The 24,457-nt window shown below is 33.1% G+C and overlaps 2 protein-coding genes across 3 annotated transcripts; both read right to left on the bottom strand.

Moving 5' to 3' along the window:
* Positions 1 to 1,554: 1,554 nt before the first annotated feature.
* LOC111000185 (nose resistant to fluoxetine protein 6-like) lies at positions 1,555 to 10,095 on the bottom strand. The gene is made up of 12 exons (XM_045630942.1): positions 9,820 to 10,095; positions 8,892 to 9,028; positions 8,129 to 8,441; positions 7,626 to 7,731; positions 7,221 to 7,308; positions 6,604 to 6,758; positions 5,569 to 5,748; positions 4,059 to 4,229; positions 3,308 to 3,452; positions 2,760 to 2,949; positions 2,005 to 2,147; positions 1,555 to 1,712 (listed from the first exon to the last, which is right to left on the bottom strand). Exons 1-12 carry the CDS (start codon positions 9,887 to 9,889, stop codon positions 1,569 to 1,571), a joined length of 1,842 nt encoding a protein of 613 aa, XP_045486898.1. The 5' UTR covers positions 9,890 to 10,095; the 3' UTR covers positions 1,555 to 1,568.
* Positions 10,096 to 11,534: 1,439 nt separating this feature from the next.
* LOC111000168 lies at positions 11,535 to 23,848 on the bottom strand. Of its 2 annotated transcripts, none has more exons than XM_022269527.2 (3): positions 23,058 to 23,848; positions 17,765 to 17,995; positions 11,535 to 12,046 (listed from the first exon to the last, which is right to left on the bottom strand). In XM_022269527.2, the coding sequence occupies exons 1-3, from the start codon at positions 23,811 to 23,813 to the stop codon at positions 11,867 to 11,869; spliced, it is 1,167 nt and encodes a 388-aa protein (XP_022125219.2). In that variant the 5' UTR covers positions 23,814 to 23,848; the 3' UTR covers positions 11,535 to 11,866. The 2 variants fall into 2 exon arrangements, with proteins under 2 accessions (XP_022125219.2, XP_022125220.2); XM_022269528.2 differs by lacking the exon at positions 23,058 to 23,848 and adding an exon at positions 20,865 to 21,637.
* Positions 23,849 to 24,457: the final 609 nt, after the last annotated feature.

Here is a 24,457-nt window from a genome sequence, read left to right as displayed (position 1 = left end):
TCTAATTTACAATTAACGATTTCTAAAATTCGTGGCAATGACTATAGTCTATCGAAACATTGTTGTGTACGATATATTAGAAATTATGGTTTTCCGTCATTTGTGGTTTTTGTTAATCGTCGAAGGCTAGAACAATTAATTATTTGTTTTAAAATATTAAAATACCGTTCAGCGCTTGTAATAAAGTTTCTATCTCCATTGAAACATGTCTGTAAATTGATTTTTAGAAATCGCTTCTGTAATCTTGATTTTTACTTTTTTATCACAGTTATTTATACACGCCAGTAAAAGAACTTGAGAATTCTAAATTTTTAATAATTAGAAACTATAAACTCTAGAATATTTCTTAACGAGCATCTTAAGTTTGGTTAAGCTTGAACATCCGCGTAAACTGATTTTTGCATGGATGGAATAGATAACTTCTGTTTCTACTTCAAACTGTTGAGTATCTGGACGGAGGAAGTTGCTGCTTTTCATCCAATCTAGCCCAGTTTAAACGCTGACTTGACCTAACATCGGGAAATTGTTAAATCCTAAGCAGTCGTAATGAATTCGCTGGTGTGATTTAGGACATTGGGATATGACGTCATCGACGACGCCGTAGTTTGTAGGTGTCACTACAGACTCAAAACATCACTTAAGATATGTCGAGTTTGAAATAATAGTCAGTAACAATCGCCCAGCAGACACTTACTTTACATATATGGAGAGAAAACCATGAGCACGAAGTTATTACAACCAAAATAGTTGATACATCTGTTCCTTATACAGTAAGTGACTTAGATTTTATTTTTTTATAGTGTGAGGAAACCATATATTTTACAAACGTATATATACATGTATTTAGGTTTAAAAAGGTTGCATTAGAGTCCTTCTACCAAAATACTGCGCTGGCGTATTCGAAACGGATCCTGTTACTATTTCAAGTATCTCAGGAGAGAACCTTGTATCTATATAATAAGCGATAAATGTATGTGGGTATTAATGTCTTTTTTATGAGGCAAGTTTGCATTGCAGTTTGAAGTTCATACAGATTTTAATTTTAGAACTCTTAGTAAGCATTCATTCATCATTTGTTGGCAATGAATTGGCGGCTAAAATGAACCTAACGCGAGAAAATTTTCGGTTAATTAAAGTTACTATCTACTACTTACTATCTTACTATCTATCAAGTTACTCAACAACAGAGCTATCATAGGCTATTAGAAGGCTTTCGTAATGAAGCCCCATCTCGTGCCACTATTTACTATTTATTGATTTGATTTGATTTAATTTGTTCAACGAGTTTAACGTACGTAGCAATCTCAATGATCCGATTGAACGACGTCCTTTAACAGCGACTAATGAATATAACATCAGTGCTCTATGACGCATAATAGAGGAAGATAAGAGAGTGACCTATCAATATAAACTACAACATTACGACGATTTTGCTAGTAATTACGCAATCGCAAATCCTAAAAGCAATAGGTATATACAAATTATGTGAATCTTAACACACAAAAAAAATATGGTATTATTGAGCTCTGATTTTATAAAGGCAAAATATACTCGTTTGTGTGAATTATTTATTGCGTTTTCTTCACGACTAAGCGAGTAGATGCGTAGAGGAGGCTGAGTTTTGTAATGTTCGACATTGGTTTCTCCACCATCAAGTATATTGGTACTGCAATCAGGTATGACATCCATACGACTCCGAGGTGCATCATCACCTATAAAGCGTAAAACATAAACTATTATATATATAAATTTATTGAAATAAGTAAATAGGGATGCATTTTGATAGATTTAATAAAATTATACGAAATGCCTTTTCTTCTGAACACTAAATGCTAAATGCTGTATAAAGTATTTTCGGAACCAATTCGACTTAGGGTCCTTCAAGAAAAGAGCGTACCAATTCTTAAAAGGCCAACAACGCACTCGCGAGCCCCCTGGCATTGAGAGTGTCCACGGGCAGAGGTATCACTTAATTAGATAATAGACGTGTGAAAGTTAACTCACCACATTAAAAATTGATATGTTATATAATTGAGTCTTTGTTCCTTGTATGTAATGTATAATACATATATGTACCAAAAACACACCATACGTCAATCTACTCGGTACGCGCCATCCAGGCCATTCGATAAAAGCTCGGAAATTATCTGTAATTAATAACAAACTAGAAACAGATGTAAACTAGAAATATTTTTTCTTTTGTTTTACATTAAATATTTTCGGTTTATGCAGATGGATCACATATGATGATTGTGTGTCATTGGTAAATATGTTCTGGCAAAAATTAACTAATTCATTAATTAAGGTTTATTTTATTCTTAAAACTTTAAACAGAAATCATTATTTTTTTCCCAAGGACATCATCTAACTGTCTCGAATTCAAATTGATGATTGATTGGGAGAAGATGAAAGAGACTCACGAAAATGTTCAAGAAAAAAGACTAATTTCTACACTTTAGTATTTTGAAACAATTACTAGCACTATAGAATTTTACGTTCAGATGCATTAAAGAATATTTTCTAATAAATGAAATTATAAAAGTTCATCCAGTTAGGTTTTAGTTTCGATAATTGACGTTTTTAAGTATTTTATTTAAATCATCTAACGGTTATAATCCAAATTTTTAATATTTTATTTATGATAATTGCGCATTATAAAGCCTATGTTGACCTACCACCATCTAGTTTCGCGATCGGGATCAATGTTTTGCTACACATTAAGAATTTCCCGTGCAACTGAAGCTAATAATTGTTTATACCTTCAACTTTAAATACGAGCACTGCTGTCCCAATAAACATCATGGCTCCAATTATCGGCCTATGAAGAGCTGAGTAGGCAATCCGTATGGGTAGAGATGGGCGCTCGCCATTGGTATAAAGGAAATAACCAGATAAAAATAATAAAAACAGCAAAAGAAATAGAGCCCAAAATAGCGTTACGAGGATTCTCTGAAATTTTGAAAATATTACAAAGGGTATTTAATCTTATTATTTAATTTTTTTTTAGTTATAAGAATATTCCTGTTAAATATATCTAAGCATAGAAAATACTAATAATTTAGTGGCGCTAACTTTATATGGGGCCTAACTGCAGATTACATCCGATCATTATTATTTTTAATAGAATATATCAGTCTTCTCCGTCTGACGTATATCCTAAATACGAGTTTCCTTACAACGTGCTTCTTCATTAAATTTTCTTTCTACATAGAAAGAAAATCCGAAATAATAGCACGAACAAGGCGAACACAGTTCTGTCATTGTACATATTGTACATAATGTTATAGATAGTCTAAGTAAAACTGACCTTATGCTTTGTGAAGTCAATGTTTTTTTTATTTGCTTCGAATGTTAGAAGGCCCAACAATAAACCCATTGAAAAAGAAGACAGATTATTGTAAAAGGATACATACACCACAGAAAAGCTGTCGTCCCTAAACGTGCGATATCCTCTGAAATAAAAAATGATATAAATTATGATCAGATCAGATCAAAATCAGAAATAGCGAAAAGTGTGACTCCCGTATGTCAAAACTGCATAGCATACTCATACATGGTGTCAATACGGATCGGAAGAAAAGAGATTTAACGCCAACGATGGAACTTAAAATTTCGCTTAGAAACACTCAAGACATGAGCTGCGAATCTGGCGCCACCAAACAGGCAATAATGAAACTAAAATACAGATAAAAATACTACGTTATATAATGTACTAAATTATATGTAAAATGAAATTTTCGAACGTAATTTATTAGTACTTTTGAACTTGAAAGTCTCACTTAAATTGATGTTTTTTACGTAAAATATGTTTTTCCGATGATTTTATTATTTTATTTTTAAATCGCCTTACAGCAAAAAAAGGTTTCACTGTAATCATACCAACAGAAATACGACTTTGCGAAGACATAACCAATGTAGAAGCAAATGGCCAACAATTGGCTTGACGCAGTCGTCTCGGCTTCGACCGGAGTTCACGGTGTCTAATCTTAATACAACTTAAATTTGTGTCAAACAGTCCAGCTAAAAATTAGTTTGAACATAAAAATAAGGGAACGTACTCTGGATAGGTTATGAAGACTCCGTTCACGTCTTGGAGCCAATCGTGAAGGGCAGGTCCCGCACAGCCAATAAAAAACATCAGGAAAATAGCGATAATTCTGCCGCGATTTCTTGTTGCTATGTATAATATCAGTGCTATTGCATACAATTGAAAATCAGCAGCTAAATACCTAAAAAAATATATTATTGCGAAGGTTTTACAACTAGAAAAGCATTTTCTACAACTAGAAAATATAATGTAGACATGTTTTTAGAAAGATTAATGTGTTGTGTAAGAGTTTCGCGAGAGGGTTTTAAGTTTATCTACAAAAAACTTAGAATTTTACATAAAGTTAAGTATCTTCGTTTCGAGACCATTTCAGAACAGGTCTTGCTGCCTGATGGAAACCCGTTTTCACGATTGTTAACACCCCAACGGTGAAGGAATGAGGACGGAATGATACGCTGCAGGGGAAGGACGATAATTTTCTTGACACCAGACTGAACGACACAGACCGAGCATTGTGCTATAAATATTGGTGTTCAAACGTTCTAGAAGAGAACGTCTTTATGATAAGCATAGAACACTCCTGGCGAGAATGTTCTCAAATATCATAAACGATTCCCAGGGATGGTGGCCAGTCAATTAAGTATTGAGTGCGATTCCAAGAGATAAGTGACAATGACAATGACACAGTGTTTATTTTATTTTAATTATTAACACTTCGTTGCATTAACATAATAAGAATTGATCACTTTAAATACCTTATCCAGGCAAAGACAGTGAAAAAATATGAGGTAAGATGTGGTAAGCAATAAGAGCAAAACTAACTAATACATATATATGTAGTTATTCACTAAAAACTAAACAGTAACAAAAACCTAAATTAAAAAAGAAACATGAAAAATAAAAAGTGCACATGAATCACGATAATATTAGATCTAATGTCAGTAAGTAGTTACGTAAGTTACGTACGTAAGTAAGGGATACGATGTGGATAGGTAATGTTTGTAGTAGAAATTGAAAGGAAAATAGAGAAGGAGCTAAGCGAATAGGGACGGGAAGTGAAATTTTAGTGACGAGTTAAATTACTTTTTTAGTATTTAGTGTGCGTTAATTGTTTTTTGTGCGTGTATAACATTTGTAAAGTAGAATATGAATGATATCCTAGTGCATGTTCTCAAGTAGTTGAAAGAAAGTAGTCGACTTTTATTTTGTCAACGTACTAAGACTCAAATAGCTAACCATAATTTTACATTTCGCTCACTCAGGCTTTGTTTTAAGTATGGCGCCTCAAGAGCGAGCGAGACGCACTCTGTAGGACGCACTCTGCACTCTAGCGCATTTATTAATATATTTTCATAACATTGATTCTTTGTTTCTCTATCATTTAAGGCACCCTATTGACCCACTGTACTTTAATTTTATTCAGTTCTCTATTAAACTTTAACTTCCCTCGTGAATAGAATATTATTACTAATTGCTAATAAATTTTCTAAAATTAATATATAAAAGCTATAGATACAAACCATGTCTGTATATTACAGTACTCTTTTATATAATTATTGACGTAAAGTATATGGGACCACCAATACTGTTTACAATCATGAACCACAGGCGATACGTATAAGTTCCACAGTGGTCCTGTGCCCAGGTGTCGGTACCAGGTTGTTATAAATCCAAGGAGCAGAGCCAGCGCTGGCGTTAGTCTGCAAAAGCCAATTGGTTAGAAGAATATAGAATATATTTATCTATCAACACTTCCTTGCATACAAAAATTTCAAACGATCTCTACCAGGCAACCAATGTGGTATATAATAGGTATCTCCAAACCTATTAAATTACTTAATGCTAATTAATATATAATAGTAGACTTTATTTATTTAATTTATGATTGCTCAATATTTGGAATAATTGACAGAGAAAGAAAGAAAGGAATCGGCACAGTACAGTCAGTACCTTCAACCTCGTGCCTTCCTCTAGTGGCTGGATTCCTTCGTCTTTAAACTAATAAGTTTAAACACTTCACAGAAGTAAAACAGCACTATATACAATTGTTTATAACAAACAGCAAATTTAAAAGTTATGTTTTATAGAAAGCGGTGCGAGCCTGTGTCGTACGAACGCAAAACCAAATCGCGGGTCGACAAAATTACAATTACCGCCTGCTTAATCCTTTTCTATGTAGACGAATCATCGCGCGCGCCACCTACAGCCCGTTCTGGAACTAGTGCCTACATAGGATGGGACATATTATAGGTGTGATGAGATATGCGTCTAGCAAAATTTGGATGGATATATTGAGCAACCATTGATCTGAACCCGAATTAGGCGCAACCAAGGTTAGCAGACAGATATTTAGACAGAACTAAAACAGGAACAAAATGCTAAGCCAAAACAGGACGCATGGAAAGAAAAAGTGCATGAATGACGTTATTTTTTATTATAATTATTGGCCCTTTGTTTGATTTGATCCTTTTCACCTTCACCTTAAATGAAGACCACCCAATCACGAATAAAAAATAAACATACAAAAATAATATGAATCTTATCATATAACTCACCTGCACCACCTGTATACTATTGGCACTAAGAACGACTTCAGCCAATCCGGATTCATGGCAAGTGTATAGCTGAACAGACATCCAGATATAATAAAATAAGTCTGAATTATCATTGTGCCGTTAAATATTATGTATGAAAATGGGTTCTGATAGGCCTGGAAATTAATAGCAGTTGTTACAATATTGTTTAGGCTATAGCTTGCAAAGTTATATCTATCCTTTTCCTTCATACTCCAGCGGTGCTCTTTTTGGTAGCGATTCATCAAATGAGTTTTTGTGAGCGAAGTGAGTTCGCTTTGAATAAGGATTAAGTGTTGATGCAGTATACACTTTATAATAGCTTAGATTTTCACGAAAAGAAATATAGAGAAGTATGTTTAGTCTCTTTCACATTTGGAATGCGTTCATCTTCCATCCTTATTGATATTTTCCGTAGACTGAAACCTAACAGACTTACCAGCGTAGCTCAGGTTTTTTTTTTATTCGGTTCGATCCGGGGAGCAAAAATGATTTTTTTCCCCTTTTTGTTAAATTTTAAAAAATTACAAAAGAGTCAAACATTTTGCAGAAACTACACCAGGTCATGTATGCATATTTGCGATATATTAAACAATTACCTGTTCTAAAGCTTCAGGATTATCAACAAATCCTGAACAAAATATAAACATAGTGTGGCCGAGGACCATGACAAATGACAAAATAGTTCTGAAATGGAAGCACAAACAGTTATTACGATCCATTTGACAAATCAAATAGCATCATTACCATTACATTTAAATATCCTTTATTTGCTGTAAAACTGAATATAACTGAAACTATCTTTAATTTTTTAATTTTCTAATTATAATTTATATTATTATCGGTTAACATACATTCCCGTGGAAATGAGAGCGTTAAGAAGAATGTGGAGTGTAATATACCGTGATTGGATAAGTAATAGTGAGATAAGTGAGCAAGTGAATGGTGAAGTCACTATTTGACAGAAACAGATGAATGAACTCAGTTTCAGTTTGATTTATTACCTTATTCCATGAATTGAGACAAATTTGTTAAAATTAGGATCGCTGTGATTCGACACCAAAAGCTCCCAATTTCTTATTATTGAAAATCCCAACAAATATTGATTAACTGCGAATAGCGTATTATTATTATTAAATAATACAAAAATTAGATATTTTATACTTTATTATTTATTGGTAACATTAATATTATTATTACTCTTCATCAGCAAAAAACCTGGGCCCCAGATTTCTGTATCGGTTTCGTGATTATATGTTTTAAGCTGTCGACTTGTCGAGTTCAAGGCATACCGATGTCTTTGGTTCACAACCGGGGATCGAACCTACCACATCAGGTTTATGTAGAAGCTACTAGGCAAAAGGTATCTATTAAAATATCTATAGTTATTAGATCATTGTAATAGAGAAATTACTTGTGTAAGCGTACAATATTCGGTCCGCTTATTGTTTCAAACGTAGACAGAAACTTTCCTCTTTATGGTATTAGTAAAAAATAAAAAACTTACCGTTTTCATTGTTAAATCTTCGTAAACGTATGTCATATAATGTAGCTAATATGTTTAACGATATTATGGAAGCAAGAACGAAACCAAAGATCCTATCTCCCAAGTCATACTGATACCTTTCTTTAGAATCATGACAATAGTAAACTGTTACGTTCGCCTGTAATCTGTGTTCGTTGTTAACTGATTCATTCAGACATTTTTCAATACTCAGTCGTACATCTCCTTTTAAATTATAATTTTTACATCTGCTGGAGGCGCATATACCCCAATCTATGTAACTGTGATTGTAGTGAATACGTGCTTCTGAATATTCCTGAAACATGAAAAGTTTTTTTTTATAGAACAGGGTGCAAACAGGCAGGAGGCTCACCTGATGTTAAGTGATACCGCGCTCATGAAAAATTGGAGTACACAATTTTAGGTATTTTAAAAATGATTATATAGTAGCTTATTATTAAAAAAAATCAAATACACAACTTCGGTTGTATTCAGTCGGTACGTATGTTAAAAAGTTATTTTTATTATTTAAATGTCTTGTCTTTTAAATGTTGTCTTGGGTGTAATGCAGAGTGTATCTTTGTATGGAAGGCAAGTTAACCAACCAATGCCGAATAATTTTGGCACTGTAGGAAGTTAAATTCAAGGACGTAGAGATTACACTGTAGATTAAACAGATAAACACATACACAACTCTCTCTCAATCTTTTTTACAGGAGGTTCAAATCTCCCGAAACCATTACCGGGTTTTATCTTATTAACTTACTTGAATCATGCGCATCAGCTGATTATCTGGTGAAGCAGACAACGTTATTTTCACAACACAGTATAGTCCATCTGGTCTTAGGCATTTCGCATAGTCATCGAGCTCGTAAAGCGAAGGCATACGGCCATATTCAGTATCTAAATAAAAATCCGTATATAAGAAAAGGGATATAAGAAATTTACATAATTAAGAATTACAACATATATCTTTATAATTGTCGTTATTAATTTATCCGCTGTTACTATGAAAACACGTCATATATATACGTTAATAGTTCACGATTTTTCATATAAAATGTTTATTGAAAATTGTCCTTACATAAATTGTCTACATTGGTTAGAAATCGTGTTGACGTGGGCATTAATTATTTTAGGGCATAATTTTCGTTTATCTAACCCATATCAATTGGCTGAAATTGTAAATTGGCACGCCAAAGTACATTTTGGATGCCAAGCCAAATCAAATCTTTAAGCTAAATGCATTCTTAGGTTTTTATAAATACATATTAAAAATCCAGATTACTAGACGATGCTAAATATTTCAAATTAGTTTAGTATTTTCGTAGTTTCTGTCTCTCAAAAAGTAAACTAGCCAGTAACTTTATACGTATAAATAAATAGTATATGTTTATTTGGTTAACGAATTATGTCTACCCCTTACAATTCAATGTCTACCAATGTCTCACTTTGCTGCGTCCCAGAAACAGTCTATATTTACTGTCAAATCTTAGAAGAAGGACTAACTTCTATGAAGCTACATCCAATCTCATTTGAATGTTTGTCAATTTGCCATGCAGGACATGCATACATTGTGCCTTGTATGCAAGGGAACCAAAGTGGTGCAAGAGTCCAAAATTAAAAGATGGATATTTTAATATTACATATTTTATTGCAAAACCTTTTATAAAAATATCAACTAAGTACCTTACCATTTAACTTATAAATAACTGCATTAGAATGTTTCAATAACAAAGCAAAAAAACACGCCTTGAAAAACATTTGACTACTACACCTCACGACTTTCAAACGATAAATGTCTTTACAACATTCATAAAACTGTTAATATTATAATGATGTAGGTAATAATATTAAAAATATAAATGCTTGAACGCTAATGTAGCTATGCTCCATACTATATATAACATACCATATATGAGGCGTAAAAGTTAGTTATGTGAAAAGTTCTGCTTATCTTATATCTTTAAACGAGCAATTCTTGTATATATATATCTCGGGATCGGCTCCAACGATTTTCATGAAATTTAGTATACGGGGGTTTCCGGGGGCGATAAATCGATCTAGCTAGGAATAAATGATAGAAAATAACAAAAAGGTGGTGTTTGAGTAGTCCCAATTTAAACTGAAAAATGAATCTTCCTGACATCTATCAGCGAATAATAAATACTATTTTTTTTAAATTGCTTTAACGAAACAACAACACTAAAGCTATTCCAGTATATATATATTCTATATTGTTTATATTTCATCTTTATATTAGTATGTATTCTTCAAATTATAAATTATTAGATCGGGATAGGAACTTAAAATGCTTTTTCTAAACCAAGCAATCTAATTTAAATACAAATAGTGTTGCTCGAGTAGAATGCAAGGACGATCCCCTGTAACGTGGTCTTGTAGGAGTCTCTGAATAGCATATTCATCATCTGGTGTTGATCGAGTCCCACATACCTATGCTAATTTCGGGAGCAGGGCATGAGAAACTGTAATAAAATTGCGGAAGCAGATGAATTCTCCCCTCGGATACCAAGAAAAAAGAACAGCAAAAATTTTGCATTTTAATTTAAAAACTGACAGGCATTATATATTTATTTTTTATTTATTAAAACAAAATAACTGCACTACCGATCTCTTTATTCAGTCTTTTACGCCAAAAGTCCGCTCAGCGTCATCTTATATATAAAATTCTTGTGTCACGGTGTTAGTAACCGAACTCCTCCGAAACGGCGGGTTAAGTCCACCCCAAAATTTTTTAATTAATTTTTTAGACAAAATTTTTCGTTTTTATTTTTTTACGATACACCATACAAAAATACATGCAACCCTAAATTTTTACCCCTCTACAATCATCCCTTATGTTTTTTTGTTAATTATAAACTTTAATTTTTTGGCACAAAAACATGGCAAAACAACGTTTGCCGGGTCAGCTAGTAATTTATAAAAATAAAAGAAGCTCAACTGTGTATAAAATCTATACATAGAAGAATGTAGAGATCGGGGAACTGATCCTTCCTTAAACGATCTTAAACCGGTCTTACATTTGATTGGCCGATACCAAGACGTCACCTTACCGATTGTAACCGTAAAATGTAAATGTCGGTACAGCAGTGTGAGCATATAAATCTTTACAAGTAAACAATTACACGTTTTATGGCATTCTAAGACTACAGGTTAGTAAAAAAATGCTAAAAGAAGTAATGTTAAACTTTCGAGAGAATGTTAAATTCGCAAATAGATAGTCCATTGGTAAACAGCCGGGTATCGAACCTACAACCTCAGAGATGTGAATCGCACGCTGAAGCCACTACACCTACACTTCTATATTATGATAGATAGATAATTTATGTAAACCGTTTTATATGATATGCATAATTAGAGTAAGGGAGATTAAATCAACATTTCAACAATAATTGTAAATATATTATTTCGTTTTGGTACATGTGTACAAAATAAACTATCAAAGTTTAATTTCTCGAATAACAGCAGTAACTGCGGTCTTAAAACTAAAAGAACAAAACTTACAGAAAGTATATTATATTTCCATCTTAAATCTACGTTTATTATACACGTACATTAGTAGTGAAACAGTATTAAAGTACCTATCAATTATCAAAACATTTGCATAGACAAACATTTAAAATATAGTAATCATACTTAGCATAGCAATAACTTTTATAATTTTTTGCTCACAAACGCACCATCCAATTCTGTATTTGGCGAGGGTTAATTGGCGTAAATTTAAATGACATTCCAGCGTATACAGTCATTGACAATACCACGGAATCTCTTAGCAAATATTTCATTCGGTGACATTACGAATTGATTATAATCAAAGTTTCCAAGGTCCGGGGCTGCGTCTTCTTCCACGACTACTGTTGGAAGGATTGTGGCACCGATGAGCACTGCGTATGGTAGATTCTGAAAAATAAAAATGTATTAAAGATGATTTGAAGTTGGCATTACAGTTTATATACAACTGTAATGCCAATAATTGATACACGAGTCTGTATCAATTCTTTTTTGCCTTGATCCACCTTGATACTACGTAAGTGTATTAATCGCTTTTGTTTTTTCTTATTTATAAATTTATTATAATTAATTGTAATATATAATGAGGTGCATGATGCAGCTCTTTAAAAATCCTAATAAAAAACACGCCAATTTTAAAGAATGACGGAGAGATAATCCCCTGTTCTGTCATTAATTTCAGAACTCAGTAAATGTAAGAAGAATTAATATTTTACTAATGTTCATGATAAATGATAATTTAATTTTGCTTTTGGTTGAATTATAAATTTAAAAAACGTAGCAACTCAAAAAAAGTAGATATATATTACAAATAATAAAATACTTCTTTATTTTTGTATTAATACAAAATAAAATCGTATATTATTTTTAAAAAATTGTATTTTTGTATGAAAAATGACTGTTCATTTATAATTGATAAGTCCAACTAAATATATTACTACAATTAACCTGTTTGCCCTTGATAAAATATTACGATAACATTGTTAGATATATTTTATCTTCATTCAAGAGTTAGGCAGTTTTGAATCAAACACATATAAAGCGAAGCTAATCATAATAATGTTATTTGCTCCGGACCATACTGTATAAGGAATAACTTATAAACTAAAAATACATAAAAATTAAGGGCATTCTATTTATTTATTTATTTAGTACTCCTACAGCTAACATAAATTATATGCAATTACAAACACATACACTGAGAATATATCCAAAGATGGAATACATGATACATGAACGAACAAAAAGATTTATAAAGGGGAACAAACAAACAAAAATTATTTAATACATTTGACTAATTGTGATTTAATTTATTTAACTAAGCCTAAATTAGTTGTGTTGTGTAATGATGTAAAAGTGTGGGTATGTACGTGATGGTGTGTATGTGGGGTGTGCTCATGATGTGTGTGATTTTGCGCTATGGATATTCTTAATACATTTTTTAACAACATTCCGCGATAACCTAAACAAGTCAAGGCCTAAATAGTCGTCATTGTATGTCCGGGCAGCGCAATAATAAACTGAGTTTTTAGCATAATTAGTATTGATTTGAGGAACGTGAAACAAAGCACGACTACGAGTTTTGTAGGTAGGAACAAGGAAGGACAACTTTTCTAGTAGGGAGCTGCAATTAATTTTATTTGAGAGAATGTCATGTAATAATAAATCATATTGTGTTCATCGAGATTCTAACGTATTAATATCAAAATAATCATACGCGTCCTTATAGGTATTGAACTTATTAAACGTCTTATAGGAGGTAAATTTAATAAAGCTTTTTTTGGATTTTTTTCTATTTTGTCATTGTGTACAGAGTAACTAGGTGACCAAACTGAGCAGCCATATTCGAGAATACTTCTTACGAATGTATAGTATAGCAATTTCAAACAGACAAGATCATGAAAATGTTCACTGACACGTCTTACAAAGCCAAGCTGCTTATAGGCTTTGTCAACAATTGTGTCAATATGGTTATTGTACGTCATTTTATAGTCTAGCTTTATACCTAAATCACGAATAGATTCTACTTCAACGGGTTTGTTATTAATATTGTAACTAAAGTTAATTATGTTTTTTTTCTAGTTAACCGATATTCGATTTTGTCTATAATAGTTACAAAGGTTATTCAAGTCAGCCTGGATTTTGTGACAGTCTTCTTCTTTGTTTATTTTTAAGTAGGTATATCTTTTAATCATCCGCGAACATAAGGTAATTAGAATCTTTAATAATGCTTTTAATGTCATAAAGATATGCATTGTATAACAGGGGTCTATACTCCCTTGAGGAACTCCAGAACTTATATGAACAAAGTCACTTCTGGCACTACCAATCGCAACCGCCTGTCTACGATTTGTTATATTTGAACAAAACCACCGATGAAGGTTACCACGTATCCCTAGGAGTTGAAGCTTATGTAATAAGATGATGTGATCCACTCTATCGAACGCTTTCTCAAAGTCTGTGAAAATCACATCAACTTGTGCACCACCATCCATACTTTGCAGTAGGTAGTTCGTGAACACGGTTAAGTTGGTTATCGTAGAACGTTTATTGATAAAACCATGCTGTTCATCTGGAAGTGAATTACTTATTATATTATAGATGGCTTTATTAATTATTTTTTCAAACACTTTACTGAAAGTGTTAAGTATCGATATTGGGCGATAATTTTCAATACTCAACCGCGAGCCACTCTTATGAATCGGTATTATTTTAGCGACCTTCCATATATCAGGATAAATGCCAAATGTGTTCACAGATAGATTTAGTATAATGTATATCGGTTCTGTAATAGTTTGAGCACATTTTTTTATAAAAATAGGTGGTATACCGTCACACCCAACTCCTTTATCCGCATTTAAAGAATTAAGTATCTTTCAGTCAGATTTGGTTATGTTGAGTTTGGATAATATAATTATTGTCGGTTCCTTCTGTATTAATCTGAAGGATTTGGTGCTGGTAGTTGAAATACGCTCTTAAAGAAAGTACTGAAACCCGTGCATGCTTCCGATTCATTATTATATGTATTGCTGCCTAATTGCAATCTATTAGGATAGCCAGTGTTATTAATACGTAAGAATTTTAGATATGACCAGATTTTCTTTGGATCTCTCTTTAACGATGTTTGTATTTTTTGCATATATAAATTAAATCTTTTTTTTGTACTGCCTTCTGTCTTGCACGAAGTAGAGAAAATTCATCGTAATCTTGTGGGTTTCTTCTCAGTTCCATGCATGGATGGCTTGGGTCTTCTTTAACGAGATAATTACAAGATTAAGACACCTCAATGTATGTGTCACTAAAAATTAGATCTAGTATATTGTCAGAGGAGTTTGCATGAAAATTATACTGACTGAAGCCTAGGTTACTGCATGATTTTACAAGATTTGAACCCGCATTTTGTAAATTTACAGTTCCACGCCTAAAGAAGGTGGGATAAAAGGTAGGAGACCAGCCTATGTGGGGTAAATTGAAATCACCAGCTATAATGTAATGATCGTTTGGGTGTAATGAATAAATATATAGAAGGAAGTCTGTAAAGGCTGTAACTCTTACAGACTGCAAGTCATCTGGTGGTATGTATACAATACATATATGTAGATTACGCGTTTATTGCGTTGTTTCGACGCGAGCCTGCTGGCGGTAATAGTCAACCAGGTACACTCAACACCGTCGCACGTCCACTCGGACCTCTCTTGCGCACGCAGTGACTTCTTGGTGCATATCATGAGACCGCCACCCGATTGTTTTAGATGAATTTTTAGAATTCCGATCGAGACGAAGTACGTCATATCGATCATCGCAAAGTTCAGTATTGTAAAAACCAGAAGTTAACCACCTCTCAGTGATTAGAATTATATCGTAGTCATACATAAGTATGTTCTGTTTTATTTGCAATGTTTTTGTTCGCAATCCACGGACATTTTGATAAAGCAAACTTAGGTTATTTTTAATCATTGTTACTGTGTGTAAAGGTATAAAGGTGTAGGCATATATTAAAAAATATTACTAGCAATGATGACCTGTGCAGTTTAGGCATGAAATGTTCAGGTTTAAACGCGCGCAAATGTTTGTATTTTTTAATAACATTGAATATACATAGGCAGTTGTGTGAGTTGTATTTATGTTGAAGAGTGTTTCTATGAGAAAGTATAATGTAAGTATAGTGATTTTGTGTATATGAATGGTAGTTTTGAATGCTCAAATTAGGTAGTAAGGCTACAATGTAAAACTTGATTTGTGTAATAAAGGAACTTAATATTAGAACATATAACTAACAAACTTTCTCCAAATCGCGCCTCTTGTTTATTGTTATAACAGGAGATTCCTCGTTCTGGCGTAAAAAAATGCAACAATTACGAACCTACACGAATTTGAAGCCTTTCATTGCAGCAAGAGCCTTCGTCTCCTTTAAAAGTTGGTTGTTGTCTGGGGTCAAATGCTCATTGACAAAGAACTTTTTCGATTCACCTGACATTCCTATATCCAGTGTTTGAATACCTCGCTTTCGTAAGCCAGATAAAATTTCGTCCTTAATATCACGTGATTTAAGGCGCACTGCGATAGACTTTGGTTTACCAGATATAGACTGCTTCGGCTGTACGCGATTAGCGTATTCAATGTGTTTATCCTGCAATACGACGTTTGCATGTTTTGCTATTTTTTTTCACTAAGGCGCGTGTGGATTCGTTTGTAGTTTAAGGTAACCCAACAATCTCGAGGTTGTTTATCCTGTTCCATTGTTGTTGTTTATTAATTTAAGATTGCAGTTCTTTAATAAGGGCAACATTGTTTTGAACATCAGTTTTCAATATATTCACTTCCTCCCTGCGACACTCGGCCTCGTTCGTAAATGGGGTGACGATTGATTTTATCTCTTCCCTTCTCTCACCAAGAAGAGATATTTTCAGAGATTCTATCAGCTGAGATTCTATATGTCCAAGTTTGGAGTCTATTGCGTAGTTAATACCCTCTGTTATGAACTTCTGTAACTCATCTTTTGAGTCTGACCGTTGCGTATTTTGATAGTCGCTGAATCCTATATCCTTCTTGTTGCGTTTGTACATTTTCAGGTGAAATACTTTGACCGCGATTCTCTCTGCGTAAGCATAGAGGACATCCAGGAACTAATCATGTCTCCGATGCAATATATAATGTCTCTGAAGCATTTTGTACACCTGATTTGTGTACTTATATCAAGGTCCCTGTCGCAAGCAATACACTTCGGCATTGTCTGTTATTTATTTTATTTACTCAAATTGTGATTCGTCTGTCGTATCAAACTATTGATTTACACAAATCTCTTTAAAAGACACTTCAATTTTACTGTAGTTCTTATTTTATGACTCAGACTGCGGCTGCGATTTGACCAAAAATTCTCAACGAGGTATGACGGTTAGTCGAAAAAAATTTCACAACTGAATAATTATAGTATACATATATATCTTTGCTTGCTTGCACATGATAGCGAAGTTTATTATAATTCCTTTATTGAACCTTTTGTGCACTTTTTCTATTTTTTATTACAATAAATATACCGAGGCGATTCGACTATGCCGAGATGCCTCTCTATGTACAACTATTTAATATTTGTCATATTAGTATTTACTCCAGAGAGATGGATTAGTGAAACCGAATGTAACCTACTGCTATAGAAAAATGTAATTAAACAATACAAATAATACAATTAGACTATCTTCAAGACACAAGGTATGTACTTGTATAATTGTAACAAGCATTGATAACTCGGATAAGCGTTGTATTATGCAAATAAACTTCAGATAATAGATACTTATCGATTGGGGGCATGTAACTATAAATGTATTTATATAAAAAGATACATTTACATAACACTTTTATATTTTTATATTTTTATACAACAGGAAGCAAACGGGCAGGTGTCTCAACTGATGTTAAGTGTTACCGCCGCCCATGGATACTCAATACAAGAAGGCTTGCGAGTGCGTTGCCGGCCTTTTAAGAATTGATACGCTCTTTTCTTGAAGGACCCAAAGTCACATTGGTTCGGTAATACTTAAGCGGGCAGCTTGTGTGTGTGTGTAAATGGTGAAAACAATAAATAAATAAAAATTATTTATTTCTAATCACCTCTTTCATGTCTCTATCGAACTCTTCTCTCGGATAAACCTCAGTGGAGTCGATAGAAAGCCATTCCATCATCTTGGACAGACTTGTGTAGTAATGGTCGAGTAACTTCTCGTAATATTCAGCTCTGAACTCCTCGTCTGAGCCAAGGAAGATTAGATACACCAGATCGGTAGCTGGACATCCTGCGTACACAGTCTGGAAATCCACTGCAATCGCCTGCACTTTCTCATTCTGAAAATAAATATAATTATATTTAACTAAACGAAACGATTGTGCAGTTTTCAACTACTTTGATGGGCCTGGTTGAAAGCTGTTTGATATTTCCTTTTTTTATGTAACAAACGGGACGGAGGCTCAGCTTATTTTATTTGATATTGCTTCCTATTACAAGAACGTGCGTGGCCAGCCAGAATTGGTACGCTCTTTTCTTGAAGGACCCTTAGTCTAGTTGGTCGTTGGTTCAGTGGCAGCTTTTTCCACATGGTGGTGCCGGGAACCTGGCATAAAAAAACGCTCAGTTGTGGAACAACGGACGTCGAGATGATACAGATGGAATTTCGTAATAAGACGTCCGATGATGAAAGTCAACTGTACGCTAACTAGCTACGTACGTAATTCGCTGTTTTGCTGATGATTTTTTTTTTCTCTATTTTAAGTACCAACATTCTTTGTAATTTTATTTTATTTTATTGTGTAATTATATTATCTTTAAACCTTAAACTTAACCTTTCATAGTTACAGGTTTGCGAAATCATTGCTCGGATATTGAGAGTTTAGTATCGTTTTGAAACGATGTCATTCGAGTGAACAAATAAGGCAGTTTTGAAATAATGGTCAAAAAACTACGTCGTTTTCGCACGTGCTAAGCGGTAATTCTAATTCGTTGAAAATTATATCTAATAATGATAAATCTTGATAATCCTCGTTAGCTACAATACAAATATAATCAACGTATAATTTTTTTATCTTTTCAAATTATTATTTTTGATAAATATAATTCTAAATTCATAATAAAAAGATAACATTGATATACAAATATTATTCATCCCAACATACTAAGTAATAATGAGTATAATATTTTTAGGATAAATAAATCAGCAAATTAATAATAATTGTATTATTTTCATTAAATTTACCTCCAATAAATAATGTTTATTCTTATTATATATAAGAAACATACCATAATGACCTAATTACTTCCTATAGAACCATACAATTAACATAGTAAATAACCGCATTATTAAGATACCTATTATTCTGTACAAAAGATAAACTAAACATACATTTTATGTAAAATATATTGATAGCTTTACTGAAAATATCGAAAATGAAATAAAATATGACACAATCAAAAAATAAAACCATTATATGCGTAATTTAGATCGCAATGGATACAAAGAAGAATTACCGGCTAACTAAGCAAATTAAGATATAACTGGATTAGCAATAGGTAAGTTAATTAATATTTTTACCGATTTCTTGTAAAATATCCAATCTAAACTCTTACCACGACTCCTATTTTAGTGAATAATTTCAAGTCACCCTTAGTTGATTTAACGTTAATCGAGAAAAGTTCGGAGCTATAACTCGCCCCGTGTGTGGGTATGCTCTTAATTGTGACATTATTGGGTTTGTAGCCATCATTGACCATTACATTATCTAGATCACCACGCAAAGTATTCTCCGCGTCTGACATTATTGCTCTTTCTTACAGAACTGACAAAGAACAAGTTGTTATTATCACCACAATTATACATTAATATAAATTTTTATATTTGATATTGGTTAATGTCATCATTGTCTATAGCTTTGCTCGTTTGCTTTTCCATACGTTTGGACTAACTTGTATGCAATTTTCGTAATATCTAAAATTTATTGTTTAATCAAACTGTTCTACTGTTACCAGCTTGGCTATGGGATGGGTACTATTTTGGAAGAATAAATCAATAGCGGCCGGTATAATTTTGTACTAAGGCTAATATTGTTCGGATATGAATTCAAACGCATCTATTTATTAATGTAATCGTATCCGAATATATCCGGTACGAAACTCCCATGAAAAATGGAGCAAAACATTGACACAATGGTATTCCAGAGACGAAAAACAAGAAGAGGCCGACAACGCAAAAAACGCGAGGACGGCTACAGCTGGAAAGGGTAAGAGGAGGCCTTTGCTATAGAGGCACACTGAACTCCGAGATATATTGTAGTGAAAATATATTAATGATTTAGAATGAGTAATGTGTAAAGTAATAACATAAAGAGTTTCGGAATATTACGGCTATATTACTATTATCATCCAAATATATATGTGTTTTCAGAATTCTTTATGTTTCTGATAAAGAATACAGAAAACTAGTATTTTATCGTTTTATTGAATAGTAGCAAGGAATTCAGTAGCTGTATTTAATGCGTTAAGTTTCATTACTATTGTATTCAAGATAATATGCCTATTATATCATATAGTGAGTACTCTTAGTATATTCACACACTCATTTAATATCATATCTTTTCATAATTTAACAGTTGTGTGATATAAATGAGCGTAATTTGAAAACTTGTAATTATTATTAAAGAAAAATGTTATTTTTATGGAGATATTGTCATCTGTTCGTCGAGGAACATACGGACATCCCCTTGTCAATAGGCGCGTCCCTACAGAGCGAACAATCTCGCGTGGCGGCCGTGAGGTTCCTTTGAGCAAATCAAAAAGTCGACACTCGATGGCCCTTGCGCTATATCGCTCGCCCGCGTCAGCGCACGTGCTTGCCTCGGTTGAGGCACGTCCACACTGACCGAGCTGCTTGCGAGCACAGAGCGGCAATTGCCTCGCGAGATTGCTCGTTCTGTGTGGACGCGCCTAATGAATCGTAAAAGTTTCCATTGACAAAATTAATTCTTATATTTTTATTAAAAGAACACTAATCCTTTTTTATAAAGGAGTTAAGGTTATACATTTTGTTGATAAGTATGTATATTATCTTGAGAAAGTTGTTTGATATGTGTTTTGTCTGGCTAACAATTTTGACCTAAATAAGATAAAAGGAAACACTATGCTGTATATGACATAGAACTTGATTTCCTTATTAACTAGACTTACCGTTGTTTTAAACATTATATTGCTAGATCTGAAATCTCCATGACAAAGCACTGGTTTGCCAATTGGTTTTGTATATGTATTCATAGTGGGCATAGATTTGAAATATTTTAAAACTTTTTCCTTCTGCTCATCTTTAATAACTTCAAGTATATTGTTCATAACTTTTTTCCAAAGAGCTGCCATTGTTTCCTCGTCATACTCCTGGTTCCCTATTTCATACTTCATATCTGCGAATTTTGCGAATTCCTCGGGAGAGTTTTTCGCCAAAGCAAAAGATAAAGCATGGAATTTAGAAAGGTATTCAACGCTAGCAGATGCGTGTTGCCAGTCCAAAGATTTAAATCTATCAAATGTTTTATATCCGGAAGCTAAAAGATTTTCCATTACCACACTTTCTTTTCCATAAACATCACTGCACCCATAGAATTTAGGAAACTTCAATTTCTCCTCTTCTGGGATTTGAACTTGTAGTTCCTCATAGAGTTTAGTTACTCTAGTGTAGACCAGTAGTTCTGTTTTATACATCCAACCTGCAGCTATGTCTCTTATCGGGCCAGTTGAGTTAGCAACTTTAGCAAATAAATTCAAGTCTTCCTTAGGTGATTTGACGTCTACAAGGAAGAGACTTGAGGTATAATTGGCTCCGCCTGATGAAATAGCTTTGATTGTTACATCTCGGGGTTTCAATCCGAGCTCATCCAGTTCTTTCTCCAAAATATTACGCAAAATTTGATCCGCGTCCGACATTATTACTCGACATCAAATAACTGAACATTAGGCAAAACGATATCATAATTCATTATCTTAATCAGGTAAATGTTTCGTATTTCGTAAGAATTAGTTTTATTAAAGGGAAAAGCTGCAGAAAATTATTGCTAAATAGTATTGTAGTCTTTAAAATTTCCTAGTCTTAAAATAAATAATAAATTATGGGTTATGTTGAGCTTTGAGCCTTGAGCACAAATGATTAATTTTATCAAGTCAATCATAACATCAATCAGTTGCATAATTATTTATTTATAGTATGGTGTTCATATTTGTTGTGACTGAAATTATAATATTATTTATTATGATAATATTTTTATTATATGATACTATAATTAGGATTGAATGTATAATTTGTATGCATATTTTGTTTCAAATAAATATTTTGAATATACACAGATAAAAAACACACCGTCATAGGAAATCTAATACCGTAGCCAGTTTTTATATAAAATTTGTCAACGTTTTTTATTCGAAGGCAATTTGATGAAGGCCAAATGTGAATAATTGCCGAATACATTTAACCTTCGTAAAGGAAATTGTGACAGATTCAGCTAACCGTAACTCCGACTGTGCTAGTTTTTTACTTCAAACATTATGGGAAAGGGGGACAAGATGCAATTTCAAATTTAAGGATATAATAGAAGTATTTCCGTACCAATTCGACTTAGTGTCCAATAATTCCAATTCTTAAAAGGCCGGCAACCCACTCGCGAGCCCTCTGGCATTGAGAGTGTTCATGGGCGGCGGCCTCCTGCCCGTTAGCCCCCTGTTCTATATAAAAAAATTAAATTGGTTGCTGATCTAATTTTACATATTTTTGTTATTTTTTTGTTGTATAATACTACAAACGCATTACATTTTTTTTTGTTTATCTCGCACACTGTTTTATTGTTCTTTTATTACTTTTTAATGTATAATATTCTACAGTTTCGATATTTGTAAATATGTGAGGAACATGTTTACTAACAATGCAATAATAGACCATTATAGTAATTTTATTCTGGGAGTACATTTTCTTCACAAATAATTATTAAACTTATGTATACAAATATTGTAAATCCTTTTGAAAGGGGCAACTAGAATCATCTTTATATTATTTAACGTTCAAAAGGGCCATTTTAGGTGATCGTATTGGAATAAATTATTTGAATGACCAAATATGAGTCACTTCTACTACCGGCCAAGTTTCTGTTTCTCAGTTGTTACTGAGTGGAAGTCTTGGGTTCTATTATTTCTTACATACAGTATCGTAGACGGCGTCTTATGATAGAGCAATTACTAAAACTTATTAAAAATGATTAAACAACTAAAACTTCAAAGATATTTTCTGTTTTGTATGTTTATAATAATAACATCGCTATCAATAGTTTTGTCAGTTACCTACATACAAAGATGTAAGGTCACATATAAACTTTTAACACTCACCTCTGCCTTGAAAAGCAAGTTGCTGACCCGAAAATCTCCATGTGAAAGTACCGGTTTCCCAATCGGTTTATTGTAAGTGTTAAACTTAGGCATATTTTGGAAATAATTTATAACTCGACTTTTATGTTCGTCTTTTACGACAGCGATCGCGCCTTTAATTATTTTTTCCCACATTGACTTCGAGATTTCGTCATCAGTTTGCTTGCTTCCAATTTCATACTTTATATCTGATAATCCTTTGAACTCTTCAGGTAAGTCCTTCGCCAAAGCAAAGGATAGCGCATGGAACTTTGCGAGATATTCTACACTGGCCGATGCGTGCTGCCAATCTATACATTTTAATCTGTTGAATGGTTTATATCCGGATGCAACAAGGTTTTCCATTATTACAGTCTCTTTTCCATATTCATCATTGCATCCATAGAACTTAGGAAATTTCAGTTTCACCTCTTCAGATAAATTGTGTTTCACTTGTAAGTCTTCATAGAATTTGGCTATTTTTGTGTACGTTAATCTTTCTGTAGCAAACAACCAGTCGGCGCTCATTGTTTGCCTGAGCTGGCCAGCAATGATTGCAACTTTCGCAAATAATTTCAAGTCTTCTTTGGGTGTAGTTACATCAACCAGGAACAGTTTAGAGGTGTAATTAGCTCCGCCTGAAGAGATCGGTTTGACTTTGACATCTCGTGGCCTATAACCGCGTTTGTCCAGCTCTTTGTCTAAAACACCAAATAAGGTTTGCTCCGCGTCTGTCATGATTGCACGCCAATCTACAACTGGGTGTCTACAGTCTCGCGTCACTGGGGCCAAATAGTTGTCTGAGAGATTTTATCATTACGCAACATTATGTTTTGATCATTGTGTATGCACAGTATGTATTATTACTAATAGCGTCGTTTGTTGATGCCTGATAACCGGTTGTGAATACAATAAAGAAACTGACTTAGAAATAATTCCATAAGCGGAATAGGTATTTTAACCATTCATTTTTGGTTAAAATCCAAAAACACAATTTTATTCATTTTTTAAGTCCTAAGACTGATGAAAAACATTTGATTCTCTTATTATAATTTCCATATTCATAGTATAAAGTTCTTAAGAAATATAATCTTTTTAATTGATTAAAAAACTCATTCTCTAAAACTATTTATTATATTTCTGATGGCACGTTTCAAAACAAACTTGCCTTTTCTCCATATACGTTCTACAACGAACATAAATTTAATCAAAACTGATACAGATATTTTTGATTTGAAACGTAACACTATTATCTACTATGATATTGCTGAGGTATAAAGTTATTAGAACATTGTTTGCGGTTTTATGAATGGGCATAGTTGAGTTGATTGACAATTGTACTTTAGTACTATAGGAAACATTTATTTAAATAATATTAACAA

Source organism: Pieris rapae, chromosome 13, assembly GCF_905147795.1.
Source record: "Pieris rapae chromosome 13, ilPieRapa1.1, whole genome shotgun sequence".
Lineage (NCBI taxonomy): Eukaryota > Metazoa > Arthropoda > Insecta > Lepidoptera > Pieridae > Pieris > Pieris rapae.
The sequence above is the reverse complement of the archived record's forward strand: the minus strand, read 5'-3'. Positions and strand labels throughout refer to the sequence as shown.

What these genes read in the sequence shown, in the direction of transcription:
- LOC111000185 (XM_045630942.1), bottom strand. Translation starts at nt 9,889, where the DNA reads ATGTTTTTCAAGGCGTGTTTTTTTGCTTTGTTATTGAAACATTCTAAT. An exon ending in AAGATTTAACAATGAAAACG is followed by an intron (nt 7,732 to 8,128) that starts GTAAGTTTTTTA and finishes CGCTATTCGCAG; the next exon opens with TTAATCAATATTTGTTGGGA. An exon ending in GCTCGTATTTAAAGTTGAAG is followed by an intron (nt 2,148 to 2,759) that starts GTATAAACAATT and finishes TATTAATTACAG; the next exon opens with ATAATTTCCGAGCTTTTATC.
- LOC111000168 (XM_022269527.2), bottom strand. Translation starts at nt 23,813, where the DNA reads ATGACAGACGCGGAGCAAACCTTATTTGGTGTTTTAGACAAAGAGCTG. An exon ending in ACTTGCTTTTCAAGGCAGAG is followed by an intron (nt 17,996 to 23,057) that starts GTGAGTGTTAAA and finishes ATTTATTTTCAG; the next exon opens with AATGAGAAAGTGCAGGCGAT. An exon ending in TCGATAGAGACATGAAAGAG is followed by an intron (nt 12,047 to 17,764) that starts GTGATTAGAAAT and finishes TTTATTTTTCAG; the next exon opens with AATCTACCATACGCAGTGCT.